Source organism: Nicotiana tabacum, chromosome 6, assembly GCF_000715075.1.
Source record: "Nicotiana tabacum cultivar K326 chromosome 6, ASM71507v2, whole genome shotgun sequence".
Taxonomy (NCBI): Eukaryota; Viridiplantae; Streptophyta; class Magnoliopsida; order Solanales; family Solanaceae; genus Nicotiana; species Nicotiana tabacum.
The window spans coordinates 174619265-174644310 of NC_134085.1; the positions used below are offsets into that span (position 1 = coordinate 174619265).

A 25046-nucleotide genomic window follows, 5' to 3' on the forward strand; every position below is an offset into this window, starting at 1 on the left:
TTGGCTATCAATCAATTTTAAGGAATCCCGAGTTAAGAGTGTCAGTTTACCATAGAAAGGTATACGTAGAATGTGTTTTAAAGAGGCCAAGTCAACTTAAAACAATGTTAAGATTTAGCTCAAACACTCATGCTTATACAAGAACTTAGCACATTGAAGAGTAGACCCTTCAGCCAAGAGGGGAGCTAGATGGACACAAGAGGGTTCAAATGAATTTCCTTAATAAAAAAGTGTCGTGCAAATAAGGTAAAATCAAACTTCTTTGCATAAATAATATAAATAAAATTTGAATCTCTATACATAAGGGAAGATTCTAGCGTAACGGCATAGGTAATTAAAAATTGTTTTAAGTTAAATCTAAGGGGTATAACACTGTTGCATCTTTGAATCCCCTAGATAGAATTCTGAACTCCCTCGAGCAGTTACGAGACAAAACAAACAAGGGGACAGGGGGTAATTATGAAATCTGGAAGTTAATCGGCCAAAATTCGTGCCCCTGATTCTCAAAGGCGGATTTCAGGTAAATTTTGACCCTTAACAAATCCATGTGCACTATTAATATACGATTTAGCTTCACGTTTGGTGCCTGAACGGATGTATATATCCTCCATTAATATACCCGTACATGGAACTTTAGCACTGCAATCAAGCTTCACAGCAAATTCACCTTGGGAAGTTCCAAGTATCTGTCTAAAAGTAATACCACTAACCTGTACTGCTAAATCCTGCAACAATAAACGTACTAATTCAAAGTTTAAGGAGTTACTTTTATCAAAAGTTGAACATTATAAACAAAAATTACTTACTTGTTCTATACAGTTTTCATGATCACAATAGAACTGATCGATAATTATAGGGTTATGAGAATCTTGCGACAATATTCTCTCGAAAATGATGTTCTTAGCGTATCCTTGGCCTCCCTGATTAAACACAACAACAAAATAGTCAAAACAATAAAGCCTACATGTTACCTATAGGTCACGGGTTTCCTGGACCCTGAGTGAACGCGGGATGCTTTATGCACCGTACTGCCTTTTTTACGGTAACACCTACCTGCCATGTCTTTATCCGAGCACCATTTGTAGATTTTATGAACACCACATCACTGACAAGAACATTTTCAACAGTGTCGTTTGATCCATGCTTGCCTAGACTTCCAATACTGCATTTGGATGAGGTTACATTAATCACATTTGCATTTATAAAACACAGAAAGTGCAAGAGGACAGAAATGAGGAGATGAAACTCAACCTTATACCATGCCCTGGTCCGCATATTATGTTGCTGATTTTCAGATTGGAACATCCATCTACAATTGAGATACAATCATCCCCTGCATTTTCAAGAAAATTTAGCACAATCTTAACAAAAATCAAAATTACTAAGAAGAGTTTATCCTTTAAGTTGATAGAGATGTCCAAAATTACCAGTTCCAATTCGACAATGGTTAATGGAAACGTCTCGGCTGCTAGAAAGATGAATACCATCAGTATTTGGACTTTTTGCTGGGGCGTCTATGGTTATGTTTGAGACAGTAGCAGATTCGGAGTCCTCAATATGAAAATGAACGTGAGGGTTGTCCTTAAACCTCAGTCCGCTTACACTAATGTTTTGGCTATGTGAAATATCAAAAGCCTACAAAATAAACCTTTTATTAGTTAAATGCCAAAAATAAATGCTGTCACGAGCTATGAAAAATTAATCATGTTTATAAAAAGTTTCCAAAACTTACAGTTGGTTTCCTGCGGTCCTGAAAATAGAGGTAATAAAAATTGTTAGAAACCTAGACTGAAGCTTCACCAATGTCAAAAAAGAAAAGGGTTGAAACTCTAATTCGTCAGTTAATTATGTTCAAAGTAACATTTAAAAGATTCAAAAATGAAAGAGAAACGTTTTAAGCAAACAATATTTTTTTATTTATTAAGCAAACAATATTGAAGACAGCAACCAGTTCAAAATTGGCATCTGCTCCCGAAAATATTTAACATAGTTTATACATCTACCTAATTACAAAACTCTACGCATAAAAAACAAAAATGTACCAAATACAGAAAGCTGATAATTAATTTGCGTCAATTAATACGTTATCAATAAATTTTCCCTTTTACTTGGCGTTACTTGATTTATAAAGATTTAAAAGTAACGTAAAATTAAAATCTGATCGATTCGTGTAATTGACTTACATTAACATCCCACCATTTGTGTCCCCGACCATTAATTGTTCCACTCCCACGTACTGTAAGGCCGTTAACATGTTTAATATAAATCCACTTATCACAATGAGTGGTCAAACACGTCCATTCCGAGGGTTCAATTGGTGCAACTATATTTCCATTTATCTGCAAATTAAAATAAGTAGAGTTAGGATGCACTTAGACAAAAAATTAGTACTTAATTAAGAATTTCCAGTGAATTAATTAGTTTAATTAAATACCTCAATAGTAATGCCTGGTGATGAGCAAGGGCCACTCAGTTTCAAGGGATGAATCAAGAACGTATTGCCAAAGGGAACGTACATAGTTGGAGAAGATGACGATGACGAGCATGTTGCTTCCCATGTTTTGTTGAAAGCCTATAAAGAATTTGCATGAAAAAAGTGCTTAGTCCACTAATGAATAGTCCATTAACACGTAATTCATCTATTAATGGATAGTTAAATACATTGGTTGAATCGGCCAAGCCATCTCCAACTGCACCATAATCCAGAACATTAAATACTGGAGAATCATGTACAGAAAAAACCAAAGAAGGCAAAAGTAGTAGAGCAAAAAAGTATGAGATGAGCATCTTCATTATAATCTTATGGCAACCCTGGAAAATTAAGGAGAGGTAATATATACTGGTTATAAGTACTTGCCAATAACCTAATTAATTTGCAATTATAATACATGCTATATCTCTAGGACTTTATCTGATGCCGAAGTATTATTGTCCTAGTAAAACTAGTCTATAAAGTATTTTAATTCAAACATGACACAAACTAAGAACTAAGTAATGAAGTAAGCAATTAAAATCCTAGTCCAGGAGTTTAATGACTACTTTAGAAGTGTAACGTACCACGTGAGGTAAAAATGAGGAGAATTGAGGGTATAATTGGAAAAATAATATTTAGCAACGCCACGGCATCTAAAATTTTCCTGTCCAGATAGGATAAGCAGCAATTTGATTGGTCAAATAATTTGGAACCATAGAATTCTGAGGAGAAGAAAGGGTTAGTGTTTGGGTCTAATGAAAGTTCATGTGAAACTAGAGTTTTGGGGAGAAGCTGAAACTCTTCAATGGCGGCTTCAACCACTGCTTATCTGAGAATCGTAGAGCATGGCTTTAGTTCCAAGCCCCGATTTGGCCGCTTATTTCCCTCTAAAAGCGCCCCGCGATTCTTGGCCATGGCTCCTAAAAAGAAGGTATCCCATTTATATTACGCTAATTCGGTTGTAATCGAAAATTAAGACATTCCCCTTATTTTGTTGGTACATTCATAAGTTTTCCCATATTGGTACGAACTTAAGCCCCCCCCCCCCCCCTGATGGTCATCTAAAACCTTATTTACTTAGAACAATCAAACTTGTTTGAAACAAATATTATACTTCCAGTTTGTATTATTGTATTATAGTTAATTTATAACTTAACCATGACAAATTAGAATGATTTGGTGTACCACGTGGTGAGGGGCAAAGTTAATGTTGATATTACGGGTTCTGCTAAACTATTAATTTGGTCCAACCCTTGTATTTGTTTTAAGAAATTTATTGAATATATACAAATATCAATTTAGAACACGTTAACTTAAAATGACTAAAATTCCGAATTCATAAAATTCAAATTCTAGCTCTGCCTTTGCAAGCGTTGCATGAGAAATCTTGTTTCGTCATAGGGTGGGAATGGGTTTGTGATAGGACCTCTCAAGTATAAGATCGTAATGGGAAAATCGGGACAAGTTTGGAGGTTCTTCTGTATTATCCCACTCTTAATTCAGTTAAGTATGTATGAAAAGGGTTCTTGATTGATTAAAACAGTGAACTTAATCTATGGGCTAATTTCCTTGCAATGAATATCAATAGTATTTCTATCATCATTCTTTCATGGAGTTATATGAAAGACCTTTCATTCTTCAGAGTATTCATCATAATTAAACTATTCTATATATATTGACTGCTAAGAATACATTGAAACTTCAAAATTGAAAGAAACAGTACCCTTCTAAGACTAAATTTGTGCAGAATTTACACTTAGGCACAATTGTTTTTTTGCTTTAAACATAAATGTGCTCGGAATTATAACTTCTGCTCTAATTTTTATTTTTGGTAATTATGTCAATTTATTCGAGCACTTGATGCACTCCCTTGGTTGAGTGCAAATTCGCACATTCTTTGTGCAGTGATTAGTGAAGTACCATCTTCTTATCAAAAACGAAAAAAAATGTCGATCTATAGGAACCATCATTGTTTATATAGACTTTGCACCAAATTACTAAGCCAGCGTTTGAACGTAAATTTGATTGAAACTTGAAAAAAGACTTTTTTAAGTTGTGTTGAAAAATAATTTTTGAAAGTAGAAGTTGTATTTGAACATGTATTTTATTTGAAGAAAAATTAAAGTTTTATGAGTGGAAGAAAAAAATTCTGAGAACTTGGAAATATTTGAATTTTTTTTCCTCAAAACATGATCATATTTTATAAACAAACAATATTTTTAACATTTTTGAAAAAATGAAGCCAAAATGTATGGTCAAACGAGAGCTAATTCTGTTTTACACTCACAGTAGCTGAGCTAAAAAGAGTACCACAATACTAACTAATAAGAATCACTAATGCAGGTGAACAAGTATGATGATGCTTGGAAAAAACAATGGTACGGAGCGGGACTATTCTACGAGGGCGGAGAACAAGTGGAAGTTGATGTGTTCAAAAAACTGGAGAAGCGAAAAGTTTTGAGCACTGTAGAGAAAGCTGGGCTTCTATCAAAGGCCGAAGAGCTAGGCTTTACGCTGTCCTCCATAGAGAAGTTAGGTGTATTTTCAAAGGCCGAAGAACTTGGACTGCTCAGTTTGCTAGAGAAGGCTGCGAGTTTCGAGCCTTCTGCTTTGGCGTCGGCGGCGCTTCCTATTTTAGTGGCGGCTATACTAGCAATCGTGTTGATACCCGATGATTCTGCGGGTCTTGTGGCGGTCCAGGCCGTTTTGGCTGGAGCACTTGGGTTGGGAGCTGTCGGGTTGTTAGTTGGGTCAGTGGTTTTGGATGGGTTGCAGGAGGCTGATTGACCACCGTGTATATCCCAACCTCACCTGAAAACTACCCAAAAAACGGAAAAGAGGAACCAATTCCTGAAAAACGTCAAATAAAGGGGATATTTTTATGCTTCTTACTTTTCAGCTGTCAACATGAAATATGTTATCTGTGTCAATGAAATTTTGGTGTAGTTATTGTTGTCGTACATTCTAGCTGTTACATGCCTTAGTTGATCTTAAGGAAATGCTCTTGAATAATTGTTGTGGTTGTTGTATGTGAAGCAGTATAATAATCAAATCCTCCGGGTGTACATAGGTCGGGTTGGTTTGGATTTTACAATTACCAAATCAAACCAATTGTGTCGAGTTATTAAATCAAAAAACTAAACCAATAAAACTCGGGTTTTTTACTCTCGATTTTTTCGGGTTTTCGGGTTATTCAGATTTTTTCGGGTTTTTGTCCCGGTAAAATCTTCGTAGAACAAAACATATAAATTGTGCTCAAAATATTTCTTTAGTCCTACCAAGATATAACTATATAAAGTATTTTCCAAAAAAATAATACAAAATATGAGATATGTCATGGCATTATCCTAAAGTATTCAACAATAAAGACAATAAAATTATGTAATATAAATATTGCTAATTAAAAAACCATAAGAAAAATAAACATAATCTAAAAGTACTAAGTCATGCTAAAATAAGTAGACTAATAAGGGAGTATTAATTACATGATTACGCTAAAGGAAAAATAAAAATAGGTTATGCATTTTTATCTAAATTATTGCAACAACAACAACAATAACCCAGTGTAATCCCACAAGTGGGGTCTGGGGAGGGTAATATGTACGCAGACCTTACCTCTACCCCGAGGGGCAGAGAGGCTGTTTCCAGGAGACACTCGGCTCAAAGAGGCAACAAGAGACACTATATTAGTACTATCAATAGACTCATAATAAAACACCATAAAATCCATAACATAACATAAATACCATAAAAACAAAGTAACAGCAATATAAGAGATATAGGAAATACGAGAATATGTAAGGTATTAATACACAGAAGATAAAGCCAATCATCAGTAGTTGATCAATAGCATCCTAAGACTAATTCCTAACTGGCTAGTCTCACTCTAGTGCGCTGTAAAAAGACATCACAAATTTTCCCTAACCTACAACCTTAATGCTCGATCTCCATAATTCCCTGTTTAGGGTCATGTCCTCAGTAACCCTAAGTCGCGTCATATCCTGCCTGATCACCTCTCCCCAATACTTCTTAGGTCTCCCTCTACCTCTCATCGTACCCACCGCCGCCAGTCGTTCACACCTTCTCACCGGTGCATCAGTGTTCCTCCTCTGAATGTGCCCGAACCATCTGAGTCTTGCTTCCCGCATCTTGTCCTCCATGGGGGCCACACCCACATTCTCTCGAATATCTACATTTCTAATCTTATCCTTCCTTGTATGGCCGCACATCCACCTCAACATCCTCATCTCTGCAACTTTCATCCTCTAGATGTGTGAGATCTTCACCGGCCAACACTCGGTCCCATACAACATAGCAGGCCTAACCACTGCCCTATAAAATTTACCTTTCAGTAACAAAGGCACTTTCTTGTCACATAGGACTCCCGTCGCTAACCTCCATTTCATCCACCCCACCCCTATACGGTGTGTGACATCCTCGTCGATCTCCCTGGACCCCTGAATAAACGACCCCAGGTACTTGAAACTACCCCTCTTAGGGATGACTTGAGAATCCAGCCTCACTTCCACTCCCGCTTCCGTCGGCTCTGCCCCAAATTTGCACTCAAGGTATTCCGTCTTCGTCCTGCTCAACCTGAAACCTTTGGACTCAAGGGTATGTCTCCAAACCTCTAACCTTTCGCTGACGCCGCGTCGTGTCTCGTCGATTAGGACTATGTCATCAGCAAATAGCATGCACCATGGCACCTCCCCCTGAATATGATGCGTTATAGCATCCATCACCAGGGCAAATAGGAAAGGGCTGAACGCAGACCCTTGGTGCAACCCCGTAATAACCGGAAAATAATCTGAATCGCCTCCTGCTGTCCTAACCCGAGTCTTAGCTCCATCATACATGTCCTTAATCGCCCTAATGTAGGCAACCGGGACCCCTTTAGCCTCTAAGCATCTCCATAAGACCTCCCTAGGAACCCTGTCGTACGCTTTCTCTAGATCGATAAACACCATGTGGAGATCCTTCTTCTTATCCCTGTATTATTCCACCATCCTCCTAATAAGGTGGATAGCTTCTGTGGTAGATCGCCCCGGCATGAACCCGAACTGGTTGTCTGAAATAGACACCGTCCTTCGCACTCTCATTTCTACCACTCTCTCCCAGACTTTCATGGTATGACTTAGTAATTTAATACCCCTATAGTTGTTACAGATCTGGATATCGCATTTGTTCTTATACAACGGGACCATTGCACTCCACCTCCACTCTTCGGGCATCCTATTAGTCTTGGATATAACATTAAGCAACCTAGTAAGTCATTCCAAGTCTGCTCTACCCACACACCTCCAAAGCTCAACCGGAATTTCATCTGGTCCGGTAGCTCTGCCCCTTCTCATCTTACGCATTGCCTCTATGACCTCATCGACCTCAATGTCCCGACAATCACTTAGTTCATGAGGGCTGTCTGCATTCCTCAATTCACCTAGTACAATATCCTGATCCCCTTCCTCATTTAGAAGTTTATGAAAGTAGGTCTGTCATCTCCTCTTTATCTGGTCATCCCCCAACAAAACTTTGTCGTCCTCATCTTTTATGCACTTCACTTGGTCCAAATCCCGAGCTGTCCTCTCTCTCGCCTTAGCGAGTCGGAGTAACTTCTTCTCCCCGCCTTTGTTCCCTAGTTCCTCATACAAACGAACAAAAGCTGTCGTCTTTGCCTCCGTCACTGCCATCTTTGCCTCTTTCCTAGCTACCTTATATCTCGCAATGTTCGCTCTCTTCTCCTCCTCTCCAGTGCTCCCCACTAACCGCAGGTAAGCCACCTTCTTCGCTTCCACTTTACCTTGTACAACTGCATTCCACCACCAGTCTCCTTTGTGGCCACCGGTGCGGCCTGAAGATACCCCTAACACCTCTCTCGCCGCCTTCCTTATATAGTCCGCCGTCGTCGACCACATAGTGTTTGCGTCCCCACTACTTCTCCAAGCTCCCATTGCCGACAACCTTCCTTCCAACTCCTGGGCTTTAACCTTAGTCAAGGCGTCCCACCTAATCCTCGGGCGGCCTCGTACTGACCTCTGTTTCCTTCTTATCCTAATACTAACGTCCATCACCAAGAGCCTATGTTGCGTTGCAAGGGTCTCACCTGGGATAACTTTGCAATCCTCGCACAACCTTCTGTCGCATCTCCTGAGGAGGAGATAGTTAATTTGAGTCTTCGCCACCGAACTTTGGTAAGTAACCAAATGCTCCTCTCGCTTCGGAAAACTCGAGTTTGCAATCAATAGATCGAATGCCTTGGCAAAATCCAGCAGTGAGATGCCTCATCCATTCCGTTCCCCGAAACCAAAGCCGCCATGCACCTCCATATAACCACCTGCAGACGACCCAATATGGCCATTGAAATCCCCTCCTATGAATAGCCTCTCGGAAGGCGGAATACTACGAACAATGTCATCCAACCCTTCCCAAAAACGCCTTTTAATCTCCTCCTCACAACCTACTTGCGGTGCGTACGCGCTAACGATGTTTAAAGTACACTCACCCACCACCAATTTAATAGTCATTAGTCTATCATTCACACGCCTGACCTCTACCACCGACTCCCTAAGATGGCTATCTACTAGGATACCCACTCCATTCTTACCCCCCACGACTCCAGAGTACCACAACTTATACCCATCCGCATTTCTCGCCCTCGATCCGACCCGCCTAGTCTCCTGGACACACGCTATATTAATCTTCCTCTTCTGAAGGATCTTCGCCAACTCTATAGACTTACTCGTTAGCGAACCTATGTTCCATGACCCGATTCTCAACCTATAGGCTCCCTTGCCCCCTCTACGTCCCCTGCCTCCTGACCCACCCCCTGACCCCGGGCCCACTCTTTGTCCCACACTCTGCCCCACCTGAGGACATGCCTTTAATCTATCATCCCAGACTGCCGCCACTACACCTATGACAGATCTACAAAAGACTCGCTAGTGCACAACGGACAACGAATCAAACTAGAAGGAAACAAGTGACTACCTGTACACCTATTGAATGATTTAACTATTGTGAACTAAAGTAACATCAATTTAGCTAACACCAGTAGAACGGGAGGTACCAATTCCCGAAAACCAAACCTGTGTTGATTTGCAGCCCTCGATATACTTGCAAGCTCACGCACCGCTTCCCACCGCCCTTTGCTGACGCTCATCCAGGTTGCTCTCCTTTGCTAGTGCTCGTGCGCCCAACTTGTCTCCAACCACTTTGAGAATTTCCCTGAAAACACAGAAAATACCACGACCCAAAGACCAAAAAGGGCTATCACCGCTACCACTGGTGTAGCACCGAAAGTAACTAGCAGCCGAAATTAACTGAAGAAAAACAACAAGCAAGCTTCTGAAATATGCGAGGAGATCCGGCAACATAACAGCAACAAACCGGTGACCAAATGGAATCTAAAGCATAACTACTACCATTAAATTGCAGTTGTAAGCTAGTAAAGGAAAACTGAAAATCAGTAAGTAAAACCAAAGAAATCAGAGCAAACCAAACAAATCTTTTGCTACGTACAGAAAAGCCAGCAATTTCGGTTTTGGAAATTTCGAGCTTTATTGACATTTACTTCAACAGATTCAGTGAAATAAAAGTAAAAAATCTATAGCTAAGAATAATGAGAGTATCGATTTGAAATTGGATTGTTCTTTGATAAAAGGGGTTCTGAGCAAAAGTGGCGATGATAGAATTGGAGCGGTAGAGCAAAAAAGGGGGAATTTTATTTTTGAAGAAGTAAAATTAATAACTATAAATAAAATTTAATATACCGAAAGCGAAAAATCAGGGCAAAAAGGACAAGATCTAAAGCAAACAGAGAAGAGAAAAACTTTAAACAGCGGAGCGGAAAATTATTGCAAAACAAAAAATAGATATTCAATACATTCAAGTTCGTAGTATTGAATTGAATATCTTTTGTTAGCATTAGTATTGATTTGATTTTGGTTTGGGTTTTTGCTAGCACTACTTAATGAGAAAATCTCACTTTATACCTATTAATTCCAAATCGTTTACCCTTTAATGCCTAGACTCAAACTATTTACTACTCCTACCCATACTTCCCAAACTATTTACCCACTAGTTTCACTTCCTATATATATCTCCAAAACCCCCAAATGGACGAGGTGGTGGAGGAAGTAGAAAAAGTGAAAAAAGATTTTGAAGAAACATACAAACAGACACAACAACACATCAATTCCATTCAGGAATATGACAAATCGACAAGATTAATTTCAGAAGAGAAAAGCTCACTCCTAAGATTGAATATCCACCATTGTTGGGCTTGAAGCTCAATTTTATTTTTGACGATTTCTTGTTTGATTCAAAGTGGGTGCTGTTAAAAATTGCTTATAGTACCTTCTAGAAGTTCATACTAAAATTTGATAGCATTTGGACCTGATTTGAGGTGATTGAGATCGAAATTTTCAGTTGAAAATCGAAGAAGAACACAGCTACAGTATACCGCTACGGTATACAATATGCTGTAGGAGTATATAGTTATACTGCAACAGTACACTATTATAATTTACAAAATAGTATACCGCCACAGTATACTAATATACTATAGGAGTATATAGTTATATTGCAACAATATACTATTATAGCATACAATATATTATTATAGTATACTGTAATAATATGCAAGATACTGTAACAATATGTTACCCGTAAATTCACTTATCTTTTTCCTTTTAATTTGTTTTAAGCTTTTACCCAACGTGAGGGGCAAATTAAAAATGCAAAAAATAAAATAAAAATTATAGTATGCAATATGATGTAACGGTATACTCTTACAATTAAATCCTTTTAGAATTTTTTATTTTTTTTATTGACAACTGATACTATTTTAGTTCAATAATTGAAGTAATTTTTTTAACTCATTGCGTACAATTGTATACCATGTTGGTATAGCTATATGCTATACTAGTATCATATGTTAGTTAATATTTTTTTGGTTTTATTAACTACATTTAATTGGTACACAATTTGATTTTTCTTTAGTAATAATATATAAAAAAAGAATAATAAAAAATAGTGAAAATAGTAAATGAAATTAGATTATGAAGAGAAAAAGAATATAAAAAAAGAAGTTAAATGAAATTAGAAAAGGAAAAAAGAAAAAAATAAGAAGAAAACTTGGAAAAAAAAAGGAGAAAAGAAAAAAAAGAAAAAAGAAAAGAAAATAAACATAGAAATAAAAAAGAATTGGAGAATAAAGAAAAAATTCCCCACAAAACCTACTATGGGTAGGAAATGTAATTAATTTATGGGTAGGAAAACAAATGGGTAAACAAGGGTAAATAGTTTTGTTTTTGTGGGTAACTGTGTCAAAACCCCCTACTTAATCTAGGGAGAAATTAAAAAATAGCCAGATTTTATAACTGGTTGTTAAAAAATAGCCCAGTTTCAAAAGTAATCGAAATTTAGCCACTTTTCATGTAAAGATAAATCTGTGCGAAAACACTGTTCAAAACCCGAAAAATACGTCACTATATTATACTGGAGTTTCAGTATAAGTATGCTTGAACTCGAGCATATTATACTGGAGTTCCATGATAAGTATGCTGGAACTCCAGCATATCCAGCATAAGTAAACTAGAACTCCAGCATAATATACTGGAGTTCCAGCAAGTATAATTGTCCAGTATAATATACTGGAGTTTGGAGCACCGGTGCTCCCAGCAAAGTATATCGGTCCAGCATAATATGCTGGAGTTCATACACAGGTGCACCGAACTCCAGTATATTATGTTGGACTGGTCTCTATTGCAGCAAAATAGTTGCTATTTTTCATTGACTTCGTAAACGCTGGCTATTTTTGAATGACCAGTCCGAAAACTAGCTATACTGTGCTATTTAATATTAATGGCTATAAAACTTATTGGAACATTCAAAAGTTCTAAGTCCAACCTTGAAATAATATCTCAAAAGATAAAATTATGAAATCTTTTAAGAAATATTTATAAATTACATCACAATAATTATATTTATATATTAAATATATCTAAAACTTCTATATATGTAATGTCAGATTGGTTTGGTTTCGGTTTGACTTTCTTTAGTTAAAACCAAACCAAACCAATTATGGTCGGGGTTTTTTTCGAACACCAAACCAAATCAAACCAAATCATAGTCGGATTTTTTTTCTCGGTTTGACTTGGATTATCGGGTTGGTGCGGTTTGTCGGTTTCGTTTGTACACCCTTAAAATCCTTGTATCTGCGCGACTCTTATACTAATTAGCACAAATTTCTAAATTCACTAAAAATTGATTTTGGCTTGCTTTGTTTACTAACTAAACAGAGTCTTTCAAAAAAAGAAAACTCACCAAGCTACGTACAAAATGTAATAGGCGAAATAACTTCGGTGGAGTTGTGGGAAAAAAAAAAGCTCAGGAGAAGAACAGTTAACACTGGGATGTTCATGATTCGGTTTGGGTCGGTTTTTTCCTAAAAAGAAATCAAATCAAGTAAGTCGATTTTTCAAATATTAGAATCAAAGCAAATCAATTAAGTCGGTTTTTTATCGATTTGGTTTTTGTCGGTTTTTCGTTTTTCCCTTAAATATGAGACATACATTACCAAACGCTTATTCTGGCGACTACATTTTCAACGTAACACTATCAAATCAATTGCTCTTTGAGAAATCTATCATTTACCAAGATATATTGACGATAGTTGAATCAATTAGTGATGAATAATTTAAGTACTCAATTAAAAATCGATTATTTTTAACATGAAATAAATTCTTGTACTTAGCAAAAGAAAACTGTCAATCAAACTAGAATGTAAAGGCAAAGAATTAGATGATTATAATAGCAAAGAACTAGACTAAAAATACAAATGACTAATATGTACATACATACATACATACATACATACATACATACATACATACATATATATATATATATATATATATATATATATATATATATATATATATATATATATATATATATATATATATATATATATATATATATATATATATGTGTGTGTGTGTGTGTGTGTGTGTGTGTGTGTGTTAATAAATTTAAATAGTTGCTTTTATAGTCGATTTTTAAAATTCAAAACCAAAACCAAACCAAACCTGAAAAGTATCGATTTTTTTTGGTCTGTTTGGTTCGATTTTTCATGTTTTTATGAACACTCCTAGTTAACGCACAAGTCACCAAGAGCCCGTTTGGACATACAATTTTTGTTTCCTTTTTTTCAAAAAAAATTCACTTTTTTTTCGAAATGAGTGTTTGTTCATAAAATTTCAATATTTCACTAAAAGATGCATTTTGGAAATTTTTAAAAATTTGAAAAACTTCAAAAACCCGTTTTTCAAAATTTTCACCATTTTTTGAAATTTTACAATTCTTATGTCCAAATGCCTACTAAGTCAGTGCAGAAAAAAGGAAAAAACAAAAGCTCCATATGGAGATGCGGGGTATCGATCCCCGTACCTCTCGCATGCTAAGCGAGCGCTCTACCATCTGAGCTACATCCCCACGATGTTGTCCTTCATATCCCCAACAATTTTATTATATATATTTCTTTCTTCGCCCACTTTACCCGAACCCAAGGTGTGCTCAGGTGGATTGATCTTTCAAGAACTTACCTTCGATTCTAATGAACTAATGATGCATTAAAGCATTTGATGTATTTTTAAGTACTCATAACTGAGCAAATTTTAGTGTTCCAAGTTGCTTTCCATGTGTATGTTGACTGTCTCCGTGATTCTCATCGGCAAAGTTCTCCTGGCATGAGGACGGGGTTCTATATGCAGTATCTATTCAAGCTTCAAAGTAGTGTGCCAGTAAACCAAGCAATAGACAAGGATTGGAAAGATGGTGATTTCTGCTACTGTTATTTTTCATAAGGCTAATCCCAAAAATTTCTGTGAATTGCTGTCAATTCTATGCTAATAGCCTCTCGTTCTAGTTCCCAATTCTCTGACTGCCAAGTTTTTTGAAGTTCTCTGTCTTGTTCTTAGCACTAGTAGCTTAATCCAATGCATGGTATTGGTGCAACCTATATTCCTTTGACTTTTACATTGTCATATCTCTATTAGATGTAAACACATCGTAGCGCTAACTAATTCAGAGGTTTTTATACGACAATAGCTACCCTGTTATAATGAAAAGTATATGTGCTAATTGCTAAATATCAAGGAGCAAATAAAAAATATAGTTTAATAGCATTCAATTAGTGATAGAACGAATTTGGTATTTGAAAAGCAATCAAAACATCTGAGGCTGTGACTGCTCCAACTTTTAGAAACTAATGCTACTGACAATTATCTCTGCTAAGATCCCTCCCTCTTACCCTCTTCTTATTTTTGGCATTTGAAGAACACTGAACACCTATAGCTGGGCTTCTGACGGTGTGTTGTCATTTTTGTCTCTCTGGTCATCAGGCTCTGTTGATCTGTACTTGTAGCGAGTAGCCCAGAGGAGATAATGTAAGAAATTTAGTCCACTTAATATGCACATCAACCAATAAAACCTTTCAAGGTGATAATGATTCAAATTACTCCCGTAGAGCCATGGCGTTCGCTGAAACCTACCAGTTATATGGTTTACTATTGATACGATCACTGAACTGAGGTAATAACCCATGGCTAGTGATGCCCAAGAGACTGCTGTTGCCAATGACCTCATGCTTAAGGGGGCCTCCGTGAAGAAGAACTCCATCAAGCCAGCCAAGCTGAAGAGATCAGCTGATCCCAGGAACAGATATTGCAGTGCTACCCAAAGAAATGTGATAGGAAGTGGTTCGGTTGAATTCATTAAGCCAGATTGCGCTGCCACTCTCTTCCGCTTCATCTCCACTAGAGCTGCAACAGCCATGGCTACAATTGATAGGAATAGCCCGGTTCCGATTCTCTGTAGATGAGTAATGCCCATTTCACTCTTAGTCGCTGCCCTGGCGAAGGGGATTATAATATGATTATATACTGGTGCCAGTATCATGGTGAATATGACTGGAAATATTGGAAGAGAAGCTGGTGGAACTTTTAGAGCACCAATATATGTGTTCATGGTGGCTGCTTGTTGTATAGAAAATGTTGAAAGCTGAGCCAAGCAACAGTTCAGCATAACAGTTGACATAAATATTGGCAAGATCTTGACGACTATTTTCACCTCTTCTGCTTGTTTGACTGTGCAGTGAAGTGATGGGTAGGCTGCCTTGTTCATTGTTGATTTATCGATGAACTTCTGGTCATTCATTTCAGTCTGAATTTCTTCCTTCCATTCCCCATGTCCTTCTTCTTCCTGACTTATCTCAGTTGTGTTTTGGGGGGATTTCCTTGTGTCTAACACATTACTGATAGAATTCTTAGGAAAAAGAGAGTTGCAAAATGCTGCTACTAGAACCTGTTGAAACAATTCAATGAAGATTACTCTATTTTAGTATGGTGGTACAGGATGCAAGCACTAGAAGTCTAGAACATACCTTTAAAATGGTTGTAAATGGGCTTCCTTTGGGAATTTTGATCCTGTAAGTCCCAGATCCTAGGAGGAAAATGGCAATTGAGCTCAATATTGCTACGGTTGAGATACCAAAGCCCCACTGCCAGCCTTTATTATCTTCTACCCATACTACTAATGTCACTGCAATCAATGCTCCACAAGAGAGGCAGAAGATGTAATAATTGAAGAAGGTAGATCTGTGCTTCCTTCCTTGTGGCGAATTCTCATCGAATTGCTCCGCTCCATGTGCAGGAAGTGAGCCTTTTATCCCTCCAACACCCAAGGCCGCCAGGTAGAGGCCACCAAATAACATTGCTGCTTGGCCATGACCAGCTTCGTTACATGAGGTGTTTCTGTTTATGGATGCACAGATAGGCGGCCTCAGGGAAGGTATGCGAGCTTGAAATGTGAGCATCAATAGTCCCTGTTCCAATAGTTTTGATTATTAACAATCCATGTGACATGCCGTCCTGCTATATGTCTCATGTTATCATCTTCTGAGTGGTTATCTTTCATGTCTCCGAAAGGAGAAAGGCTATGTGTCGTGTTTTCTTTACCATGCTAACTAAGAAAGAAGCAGAATGTTTGTCATCATGTTAGGAAGCATAGGTACTTCCTTTTGAGAACCATACAGTTGTCCCTGCAAAACTATTATGTCCATACACAAAGCCCATCTTTTTCTGGGTCAGAGAAAAGCCATGGACAGTTCTTTATAAAAGTCTTGATCACTTGAGAATTTTACCTGGTGAAGTCGGATGAAACGGACTTTGGTCAGGTGCTCAATACCTATCTTAAGTTGTGATTTTTGTTAATGTATTTCTGTATATTGAGCTTTCATTATTTCTCCATGAAAGCTAAAGCAACATTTTATTATCAGTATGTCTTTTTCATTTAAAATAACCTGAAAATGAGCTGCTTCAATTTCTGTACCATCGGTCATCAATGGGGTGATTGTGCCGGGTCCCAATTTTCTCATTCCTGATATCTAACTGGATAGAGCGAATTCAAGACATGTGAAGTTTGATGTACAAACATTTGTTCTTCTATAAATAATTTTTGTTTCTACTATGTTACTGACCCACAGGTTATTAAATGGCATGAATAGGATTATACATGATGTGGGGTAAGTAAAGTAATGAAGTGTGTCTTATGCTTGCTACTATTGTTAGTGTGTGTTTGCTAGTATTCTTAGTGTATTCATGACAATAGTTTGAGTGTGGCATTACTGATTCTTCCACAGAAGACCTCATATATCCTTATAATTCTTATGGACTAATTGGTAATTGCATTGAATTCTGCTATCTCAGATGCAGACCTAAAAGAGCCGCCTGTTTTTCTCATATTGCTGCAATGGTAAGACGATGCGCGCCTGCTAATGATATCCTATTCCTTTTGTCCAGTTTCCTGTGATTGTTATTAAGATCCAGATTGGCAGGTCTAGGAAGGTGTACTCTATCTACTTATGCTTTTGGATAGTAGCAGACTATACAATGCTAGGAAAACATTGATCTCAAAGAGATTCAACTAATGTTATCTGGTTAGTGCATGTTATTGAACAAAAGATAATCTCAAAGACACAGATTACTTACCATAAATTCAATTGCCGCACTAATCAGATAGATGTAATAGGTGGTGAGGCAAGCATCAGATAAGAACCCGCCAAGTAGAGCGAGAAGGAAGGAAGTTCCCATAAAGTTGGTAACTATGTTGGCTGAAGCAGATGGAGAAAAATTCATAGTTTTCGATAGATAAAGGACTAGATTACTCGCATTTGCCAGGTAGGCTAAGTTCTCCAAAATCTCCACCACTACGTCCACAATTGAAAATATTCAGATTGTCAGTTGTTACAATCTATATTTTACTATTGATAAATAAATTTAGCCAGCTTATAAGTACTAATTCATGAAGTTCATTGCTGTAGCATTAGAAGCTAACATAGTGTATGGGGTTCAAATTGTAATGAAAGCAACATGTGCATGAGGAGAGGTGGTTTACTGACCCAACACAAAAGAGGCGGCAACCACACCTCCATGACATCCTTTCATGGCTGGCCTGTTTCTCCAGTCCACGTAACCTTCCCACATGGTCAGTGTCTTCGCATGATCCTGCAGCACAGTGCACATAAATTTAGTAAAGATTTGCTGGAGGGAATATAAAAAAGAAGAGATGAGAGCGGGAATGTGCACCATCTCTCTCTCTCTCTCTCTCTCTCTCTCTCTCTCTGTGATGTTTCTGGGATCTTGATGTAGAAGTCCCTAGTGGTAAGTCGTCCAGTACAACAAGGAAGTTATGGCAGTGTCACCTTTAAATACTAGAAGGATGGGGATGTCAAATTGTGTAGAAAAATCTGGAATCTTTGAATGTGACCCTGCACTTAGTAATATCTTTTTGCTTAACGTATGGTAAAACCTCATATATTTATGTGTACATGCTTCTTGGTACATAATTTGTGTGGGGGGGGGGGGGGAGGAGAAAAAAACAAAGAAGTGGTGAGTGCTCGCTCATAACTATTTTCAGAATGGTATGCGAGTATTAGTAACATAGTTTACGTGGAATAATTTCATCTTTATATTGGCTTGAGCTGCTTGGTTCATTTTAGTTTTTTAACTGTAGACGTTTGGTTTTCTAGTATTTGTGTGTCTCGTCATATTTCTTCCTTCTATCAAAAAGTGCTATATGTTCTGTGTAGCATGTGATGTAATGCTTTTGTAAGGGTGAAAGGAGTCCAATAAATTGAAATCATCTGATGAAATAGATCTCATGTTCAAGCATGTTGGGAAGGTAAATAAAACTCATGATGGGATGTTGTACTCCTTTAGTTTTATCTTCAGCTTCATCTCACTCCTATCCCACTCCGCCTTCTCTTTTCTAAATCAAAACTCAGTGTTACATCTTCCCCTCCCTCTGCTTTGATCTTCTTCCAGATATAGTCCATGCCCTGGTAGATGTTAACTTACCTTGAGTCACAGGGCTCTGTTTGAAAAATAAGCTTCAAATACCATTCCTTAACCTTTTTCTTTTTGTGTCTTTGTGAGCACAACACTGAGGTTGGAATCCTGAGGGACATGAAACGGGGAGAAGAGAGGAGGGTTCAGGTGGAAGATGATGAACTGAACAACTATGTTAAACTTCACCCTCCTGCTTGTATGATGAATTACTATAGTTTGAACATTTGTATAATGGAATGGTCATCTCATTTTGTTTAATAATATTCTCTATTCGATTTTCTTTGTATCTCGTGATATAATTTATTAGAATTGCTCTATCTCTGTCTTGATGCTCTTTGGTAAAATGAAGTTATTCATTATAGTTGTTGTCTATAAAGAGCGGTCAGTTTCTACTTCACGTGGGGCTTGTCCTTGGCTGTGTCTGTAGAGGGTTCTCAACTTTGCCATTGCTTCTTCTTGGTACTTGAGTTATGGCATTAATTTCAGCTTATCATCTGAGTGGAACTCATGTCTGCAAGTATCCATGTGGACCCTCTGGTTATAGGAATTATACTCCTAAGGGTCTCAAAATTGAGTGGCTAGAAGTCCTTAAGGTCATAGCTATTTAGCATGTGCTTCCTTCTAATGTCCTGTCGCACTCTGTTGTCTAAGCAAGCAATTTCAGATAGAACGACATGAAGTAAGAAAACCTAACAGTAGTAGCTTGACCACAAAAAATAATATATTTTACTTTTACTCATGCGAGTGGTATCAAGTTGTAGCGGCCTAGCGGGTAGCCTTTTCCAATTATGTAATGGCACAGAAATTTGTAAATTTTTTATCCCCTTAATATATATTCTTTAGATCAATCATGTCATTGTCATAATTTTTCTTTTCAAAAAATTGAAATTGTTTGCACCAATGACATCCTATAGTCCTCACACCAAATTAGCCTTCTTCCAAATCGTGTACCCTGTGATTTCAGATTTTGTTTTTAAATAAAGAGATGGTATTCCATAAGCTTTATTTTCTTTTCTGTTTTTAAATAGGCCAAGATAAGAAAAATTATTTGAACTTGGCTAATCCAATAGTTTCTAAATATTTCCAGGATATTTTAATATGCTTGGACATTAGAAAAATTTCCACCATCATATCGCATATATGTTGTTGCAAGAAATGATGAAATACCACGATACATCCCTGACTCCCTTTCCGGGTGTTGGTTTTTATTTTTAAGATCAGCATTGCATGTGCTTTTCCAAATTTTATGTTGTGTGCTTTGATCACTGGGTTCTTTTCTAAATCATTCTAGGCACAGATCATTGGTATTGGATGTATCGTTAGGTTGTGCCGAGTCAAATCTGCTCCGTTTTTTTTCCGTTGCAGAAAATGCGCTGACTGGATGCGTACTCGCGTGATCAATCGATGGACGGGGGAATTGCGTGAATGATGAGACCGGCCTAACCTAAGCTGTAAGAACTTTTTAACTTCAGTACTTCTGAATGTTTTTGCATTACCATGACATAAATTTGATAGTAAACAGGTAATGATTTTATGGAAGTGGTGTTATTTTTTGGCCATCAAACTGAAATGTTACAATTATAGGTGCTGGTTTCATGACGTGCATTGCAAAGTAAGAAGGGATTATTGGTTCCTATATATGGAATGTTGAGACATCTAGAAGAGTTGGAATCTTTGACATTACTGTTAAGTTCGCAATTATGTTTTCCTCTCTTGTTTTTTTTTAATTCTTCCTTTGTTAGTTTTTTTTTTCTTTTCTGCATTCTTGTTATAATCTCCTATAAATATGTGGGCAAGTTCATCATTATCTGAAGTCAAATATCTTGCAAAACTTTATGATGATGCTCATCCACCATTGCATCCGTTCGGTGGACTTCGGATGTTCTACATCCTTCTTATGCTCAACTGAAGGAGCTGGAAAACCATCATTTAAGACATCTCTGGTTATGCCTAGTCGACAATGCATCTTGTAAGTGTTTGGACTCTGGATTCTTATCCATAGTCCCAGGTTGTGGCAAGCTGATCATGCGGCAACTAACTTTTAGGCCCATAAAATAGTTAAAATAGTAAATATGTTCGATGGTTGCTAATGATATTCCTATTGGGACCTTACCAAGCATTTTGTGCTCAATTTTTAAAGCTCCTGTTGTGACAGGGAGGCCTTAGTCAAGAAATTGGTGAATTGGGTCAAAGATGTCCTCCTCATTCCTTTCTGTGGCTCAGACTTTTTAGTGTTCCCGCTGTATTATCTGTACTAACTGGGCAGAAATGCATCTGTTTTTTCCCCTTCAGATTATTGCATTGCTTGAATACTTTTTGAATCCTTAAATTGTTTGCTTCATTATCTTGGGAAATTCAAGATGAAGAGCCAGTAGCCACATAGTTTTTAACATTACTCTTCTGTGCCTATCATTTTTGTCTTAGAGTCCCTGTATCTGTCCTCTGGAGAGAGCCGGTGGATGGGAGTGGGATGTGAAGTGGATATAAGTATTACTATTTCTGGACAGAGATAGCAAGTTTTTGTTAGGAAAAGGACCTGGACAGGAAAAGGCTTACCTGATTGGTTGCTTGGTCTCAGGAGTCAGGGTTCACATGTGCCCTTTTCCTTCTGAATGAGGGAACTCCAGTGGACAGTGCCACAGTGGTGCTATCCTGAAACCTAAGTCGACCACTTGAATGTCCTATCTGGAAGATGCCAGATATATTTACTACACGAAACCAAAAAAAATTAAACTATCTTTTAGCTTTCACCACGATTTAAAATATTGGACCGTGGTGTAAATGTCAGCAAATGATTCATATATTAAGAAAAAAAAAAATAGTTCAGCAAAATTAGTTCTGAAACACTCTGAAGGTTTTGAGGAAATACATCTGTTGCAATTGATATGCCTAGCATATGCAAGTTTGACATCGTTAGCTAAGTTGTGATAATTCTTTTTTCCTTACTGGCTGGAGAGACGTAGTAACCTGCAACTCTTTGCTGAGTTAACATACAAATGAGTTAAACTTGAGACAAGCTACCTGTCAATCTGTTTATTCTTGCCCTTGTTGTATGACTCTATTTGCTGAGTTATCTATAAGCTCCACTGTCCTTGTACTCTCTTTTTGGTTTAACTTGAGTAGTTAAAAGGAAGCTCATTCCCAGAAAAGAAACAGGGGCATAGCCTTTGTACAGTTGAAGTCATAAGCTTTTGTAATCTAATTCTATCATGTAAAGAATGAAAAATTCACGTATTGAAGAGCCAGTCTGAAAAGTGAGTGTGACGTTTGTAAGATGGAGGATGAAAGAGATTATCATAGGGAAAACTGGAATTCTTGAGATTTTTTTGTGTTTAGAAGTCTTTTCTTTCATCCCCTCTAGCTGACATTCTCTAAGAATATTCTTGCCCTTTCTTGAAAAGTGTTTTGGTATAATTAGGAAACAGTCAAACCATTCTGCAGACGGGAAAGAGCTTAGATGTTAGTATAATGACATAGAAAGTGTAAATTCTCAAATTAGTTCACATGACTATGTTATACTTTCTTCAGAATGTTGGTAGGAAAGTGTTCATATCAGGCACTTGGGCGCTTAAATTTGTTAAATGCGTGCAGTGTTTATCCGAAGTTGAAAAGACACTCGTTCAGGAATCTGGTTGGTAGATATATCTTACTAAAAATATGTCCCTGGTACACTCATTTATAGTTTAAAGGACCTTTTTTACCTTCATGAGACGCAAAGTGCTAATTTATCTGACCGACAGTGGTACCACCAAATTTTGGGGGGTCTCAACCACCACGGACTAACTGATTTTTGGATTTTCTTTTAGCATTATAGAGTAGTATTAACTAACTTGAGTTTTCTTCATCTTCCTCTGGTTTGGTATATGGATCGATCCTAAAAGTTCTTGGGAAAATTTGGATTAGTCCTCTGATCAAACAATCCGTCCAAAACTTATGAAGCATATGCCTCTAGGGGAACTCACTGCTTTCACCTTTACATTGTTCGTTTTTTTTTTTTTTTACATTTAAACAATTTCATTTAGGTGGTCTGGAAATTATTGATGAGCTTATCAACATCTTAAAGGGCCATTAATTGAGGTTTGTTCAATAGCTTTTAGAAATGTAAATAGTTTATTGAAGGGCATGTTCCTACGAATTAAAGATCTGAAATTGATCCAATTTCTTATTCCAAAGAAAGAAGAGTAGAAATGACACCAGATAGCCACTTTATCGGATTGCTATTTAGGAATTAGCTAGTGCATTCTGAAATTCTATTTTTCAGTTCAATTTTTAAGGACAAAAATGTTCTGAATTGTCATAAAGTTAAGATTTTTAGTTTAAAAATTCGGAACAAAATGAGTAGTGGCTAGTCTCTAGATAGCATCCTTGAGAATGGCTATATGTGCACTTTCCCCGAGAGATGAAAGTCATCTTAACAAGCCTGGTCTCTGGTTTCTCTATTTGGTTCTCGTTAAAATAGCACGGTCTAGCCAGTTTTCGGATTGGTCATTCAAAAATAGCCAGCGTTTACTAAGTCAATGAAAAATAGCCATTATTTTGCTGCAACAGAGATCAGTCCATTATAATATACTGGAGTTCGGTGCACCTGTGTATGAACTTCCAGCATATTATGCTGGACCGGTATACTTTGCTGGCTCCAGTATAATATACTGGAGACCGGAGCACCGGTGCTCCAAACTCCAGTATACTATGCTGGACTGGTATATTATATTGGAACTCCAGTATATTATGCTGGAGTATTTTTCCGAATTTTGAACAGTGATTTCGTTCAGATTTATCTTTACATGAAAAGTGGCTAAATTTCGATTACTTTTGAAATGTGGCTATTTTTGAATGATCACTTGCAAATCTGGTTATTTTTGAATTTCTCCCTTGATTCTCTTGAACAAATTTTTGAATTGGGCTTGAAAGTGTCCATTTTATCAAAAAACAAAAGGAACACTTGTTGGTGACATATTGTTGGAATTTTCAAGAGAAAATAGCAGGAATAAACAAAAGGGAAAACAGTTATTTGACTTAAAGTCCTGATACAACATGTTACTTTGCGAAACGTTGCGTCGCTTCGAGTATCACTTAGGCTGATTCGTTGCACCTTTTTGGTTAGTGTTTTCTGGTGCTTTTCCAGTAGTTTTGAGAAATAGACATCCTCTATAAATAGGGAAACACTTCTTGGCATAATATATCCTGCGATATATCTCAAGTACCAACATTCTTCCTTAAGAAAAATTACATAAGTTTGGTAACTGCAGTACTGATACTTGTGTGTTTGGAGATCTGATTTATTATTTTTTCTTGGCTTTACTTCATTCTATCCCGAGAGAGTATTTGTAAGGGACAAATAATTCTCTTTGGAAAGTGATCCTAACAAGGTATACGGCTTGAAGTATATCCAGATTTTTCACCACAAACACACTGATTTCTTAACAATCAAAGAGAATTAACATCATGTCTTCCCTGAAAGATCTCACCACCAACTTTTCCAAACTTGACAAGTTTAGTGGAGTTGATTTCCGCCGTTGGCAAAAGAAAATGCACTTCCTCCTGACAACACTAAAGGTTGTGTATGTGATTTCCATCGCTCGTCCACCGGAGGCCAATGAAGGCGAAGAGGAACCATTGGAAAGCACAAGGGCAAGGATGAAATGGGATAATGATGACTACATTTGCTGAGGCTATATATTGAATGGAATGTCGGATGCTTTATTTGATATTTATCAACATATGGAGACCGCTAAGGAACTGTGGGATGCTCTAGAGAACAAGTACATGTCTGAAGATACCTCTAGTAAGAAATTCCTTGTCTCACAATTTAATAATTATAAGATGGTAGAAGGTCGGTTAGTCATGGGTCAATTTCATGAATTTCAGCGTATTGTAAGCCATTTCGTCCAACACAAAATTTTGATGGATAAAACCTTTATAGTGTCTTCTATTATTGATAAACTACCCTCGTCATGGAAAGACTCTAAACGGGGTCTTAAACACAAAAAGGAGGACATGTCCCTGGAAGAACTTGTCAATTATCTTCGTGTAGAACAAGAGTTCCGCATGCAGGATGAATCCAAGGAGCCTATCACTCAAGATGACAAGATTAATATTGTTTAACATGGGGAGTCCTACAAACCACACAAAGGACAATATAACGATAAGAAGAGGCCTTATGATGA

At 37.3% G+C, this 25046-nt stretch overlaps 3 protein-coding genes, 1 long non-coding RNA gene and 1 other non-coding gene across 8 annotated transcripts; 2 read left to right on the forward strand and 3 right to left on the reverse strand.

Annotated features, from left to right (window-relative positions):
- Window positions 1-247: 247 nt before the first annotated feature.
- LOC107771032 (putative polygalacturonase At3g15720) lies at window positions 248-2828 on the reverse strand. Its single transcript, XM_016590362.2, has 9 exons — window positions 2662-2828; window positions 2435-2572; window positions 2184-2339; window positions 1733-1750; window positions 1428-1635; window positions 1252-1333; window positions 1054-1162; window positions 807-920; window positions 248-725 (listed from the first exon to the last, which is right to left on the reverse strand). Exons 1-9 carry the CDS (start codon window positions 2791-2793, stop codon window positions 504-506), a joined length of 1179 nt encoding a protein of 392 aa, XP_016445848.1. The 5' UTR covers window positions 2794-2828; the 3' UTR covers window positions 248-503.
- Window positions 2829-3161: 333 nt separating this feature from the next.
- On the forward strand, window positions 3162-5525 carry LOC107771029 (uncharacterized). The gene is made up of 2 exons (XM_016590357.2): window positions 3162-3404; window positions 4817-5525. Exons 1-2 carry the CDS (start codon window positions 3279-3281, stop codon window positions 5258-5260), a joined length of 570 nt encoding a protein of 189 aa, XP_016445843.1. The 5' UTR covers window positions 3162-3278; the 3' UTR covers window positions 5261-5525.
- An 8368-nt stretch (window positions 5526-13893) lies between these two features.
- On the reverse strand, window positions 13894-13966 carry TRNAA-AGC (transfer RNA alanine (anticodon AGC)). Its single transcript has one exon. It is a non-coding gene; the product is annotated as a tRNA-Ala (tRNA).
- Window positions 13967-14638: 672 nt separating this feature from the next.
- On the reverse strand, window positions 14639-18256 carry LOC107771027 (protein NRT1/ PTR FAMILY 4.6-like). Of its 2 annotated transcripts, XM_016590355.2 has the most exons (5): window positions 18118-18211; window positions 17931-18036; window positions 17521-17738; window positions 15915-16355; window positions 14639-15835 (listed from the first exon to the last, which is right to left on the reverse strand). In XM_016590355.2, exons 1-5 carry the CDS (start codon window positions 18118-18120, stop codon window positions 14822-14824), a joined length of 1782 nt encoding a protein of 593 aa, XP_016445841.1. In that variant the 5' UTR covers window positions 18121-18211; the 3' UTR covers window positions 14639-14821. The 2 variants fall into 2 exon arrangements, with proteins under 2 accessions (XP_016445841.1, XP_016445840.2); XM_016590354.2 differs by having other exon boundaries at window positions 17931-18256.
- LOC107771028 (uncharacterized) lies at window positions 16184-20606 on the forward strand. Of its 3 annotated transcripts, XR_001644731.2 has the most exons (4): window positions 16185-16321; window positions 17239-17284; window positions 17367-17468; window positions 17561-17699. It is a non-coding gene; the product is annotated as an uncharacterized LOC107771028 (long non-coding RNA). The 3 variants fall into 3 exon arrangements; XR_012710974.1 differs by lacking the exons at window positions 17239-17284; window positions 17367-17468; window positions 17561-17699 and adding exons at window positions 20245-20330; window positions 20464-20606 and having other exon boundaries at window positions 16184-16321; XR_012710975.1 differs by lacking the exons at window positions 16185-16321; window positions 17239-17284; window positions 17367-17468 and adding exons at window positions 20245-20330; window positions 20464-20606 and having other exon boundaries at window positions 17569-17709.
- The last annotated feature ends 4440 nt before the right edge of the window (window positions 20607-25046 follow it).

Excerpts from the sequence above, each read along its gene's own strand:
- LOC107771032 (XM_016590362.2), bottom strand. The coding sequence starts at position 2,793 with ATGAAGATGCTCATCTCATACTTTTTTGCTCTACTACTTTTGCCTTCT. Across the intron at positions 2,340-2,434 it reads CACCAGGCATTACTATTGAG|ATAAATGGAAATATAGTTGC; the intron begins GTATTTAATTAA and ends TTTAATTTGCAG. Across the intron at positions 921-1,053 it reads CTCGGATAAAGACATGGCAG|GGAGGCCAAGGATACGCTAA; the intron begins GTAGGTGTTACC and ends GTGTTTAATCAG.
- LOC107771029 (XM_016590357.2), top strand. The coding sequence starts at position 3,279 with ATGGCGGCTTCAACCACTGCTTATCTGAGAATCGTAGAGCATGGCTTT. Across the intron at positions 3,405-4,816 it reads CCATGGCTCCTAAAAAGAAG|GTGAACAAGTATGATGATGC; the intron begins GTATCCCATTTA and ends TCACTAATGCAG.
- LOC107771027 (XM_016590354.2), bottom strand. The coding sequence starts at position 18,120 with ATGGTGCACATTCCCGCTCTCATCTCTTCTTTTTTATATTCCCTCCAG. Across the intron at positions 16,356-17,520 it reads GTGCGGCAATTGAATTTATG|GGACTATTGATGCTCACATT; the intron begins GTAAGTAATCTG and ends CTATTGGAACAG. Across the intron at positions 15,836-15,914 it reads CATTTACAACCATTTTAAAG|GTTCTAGTAGCAGCATTTTG; the intron begins GTATGTTCTAGA and ends TTGTTTCAACAG.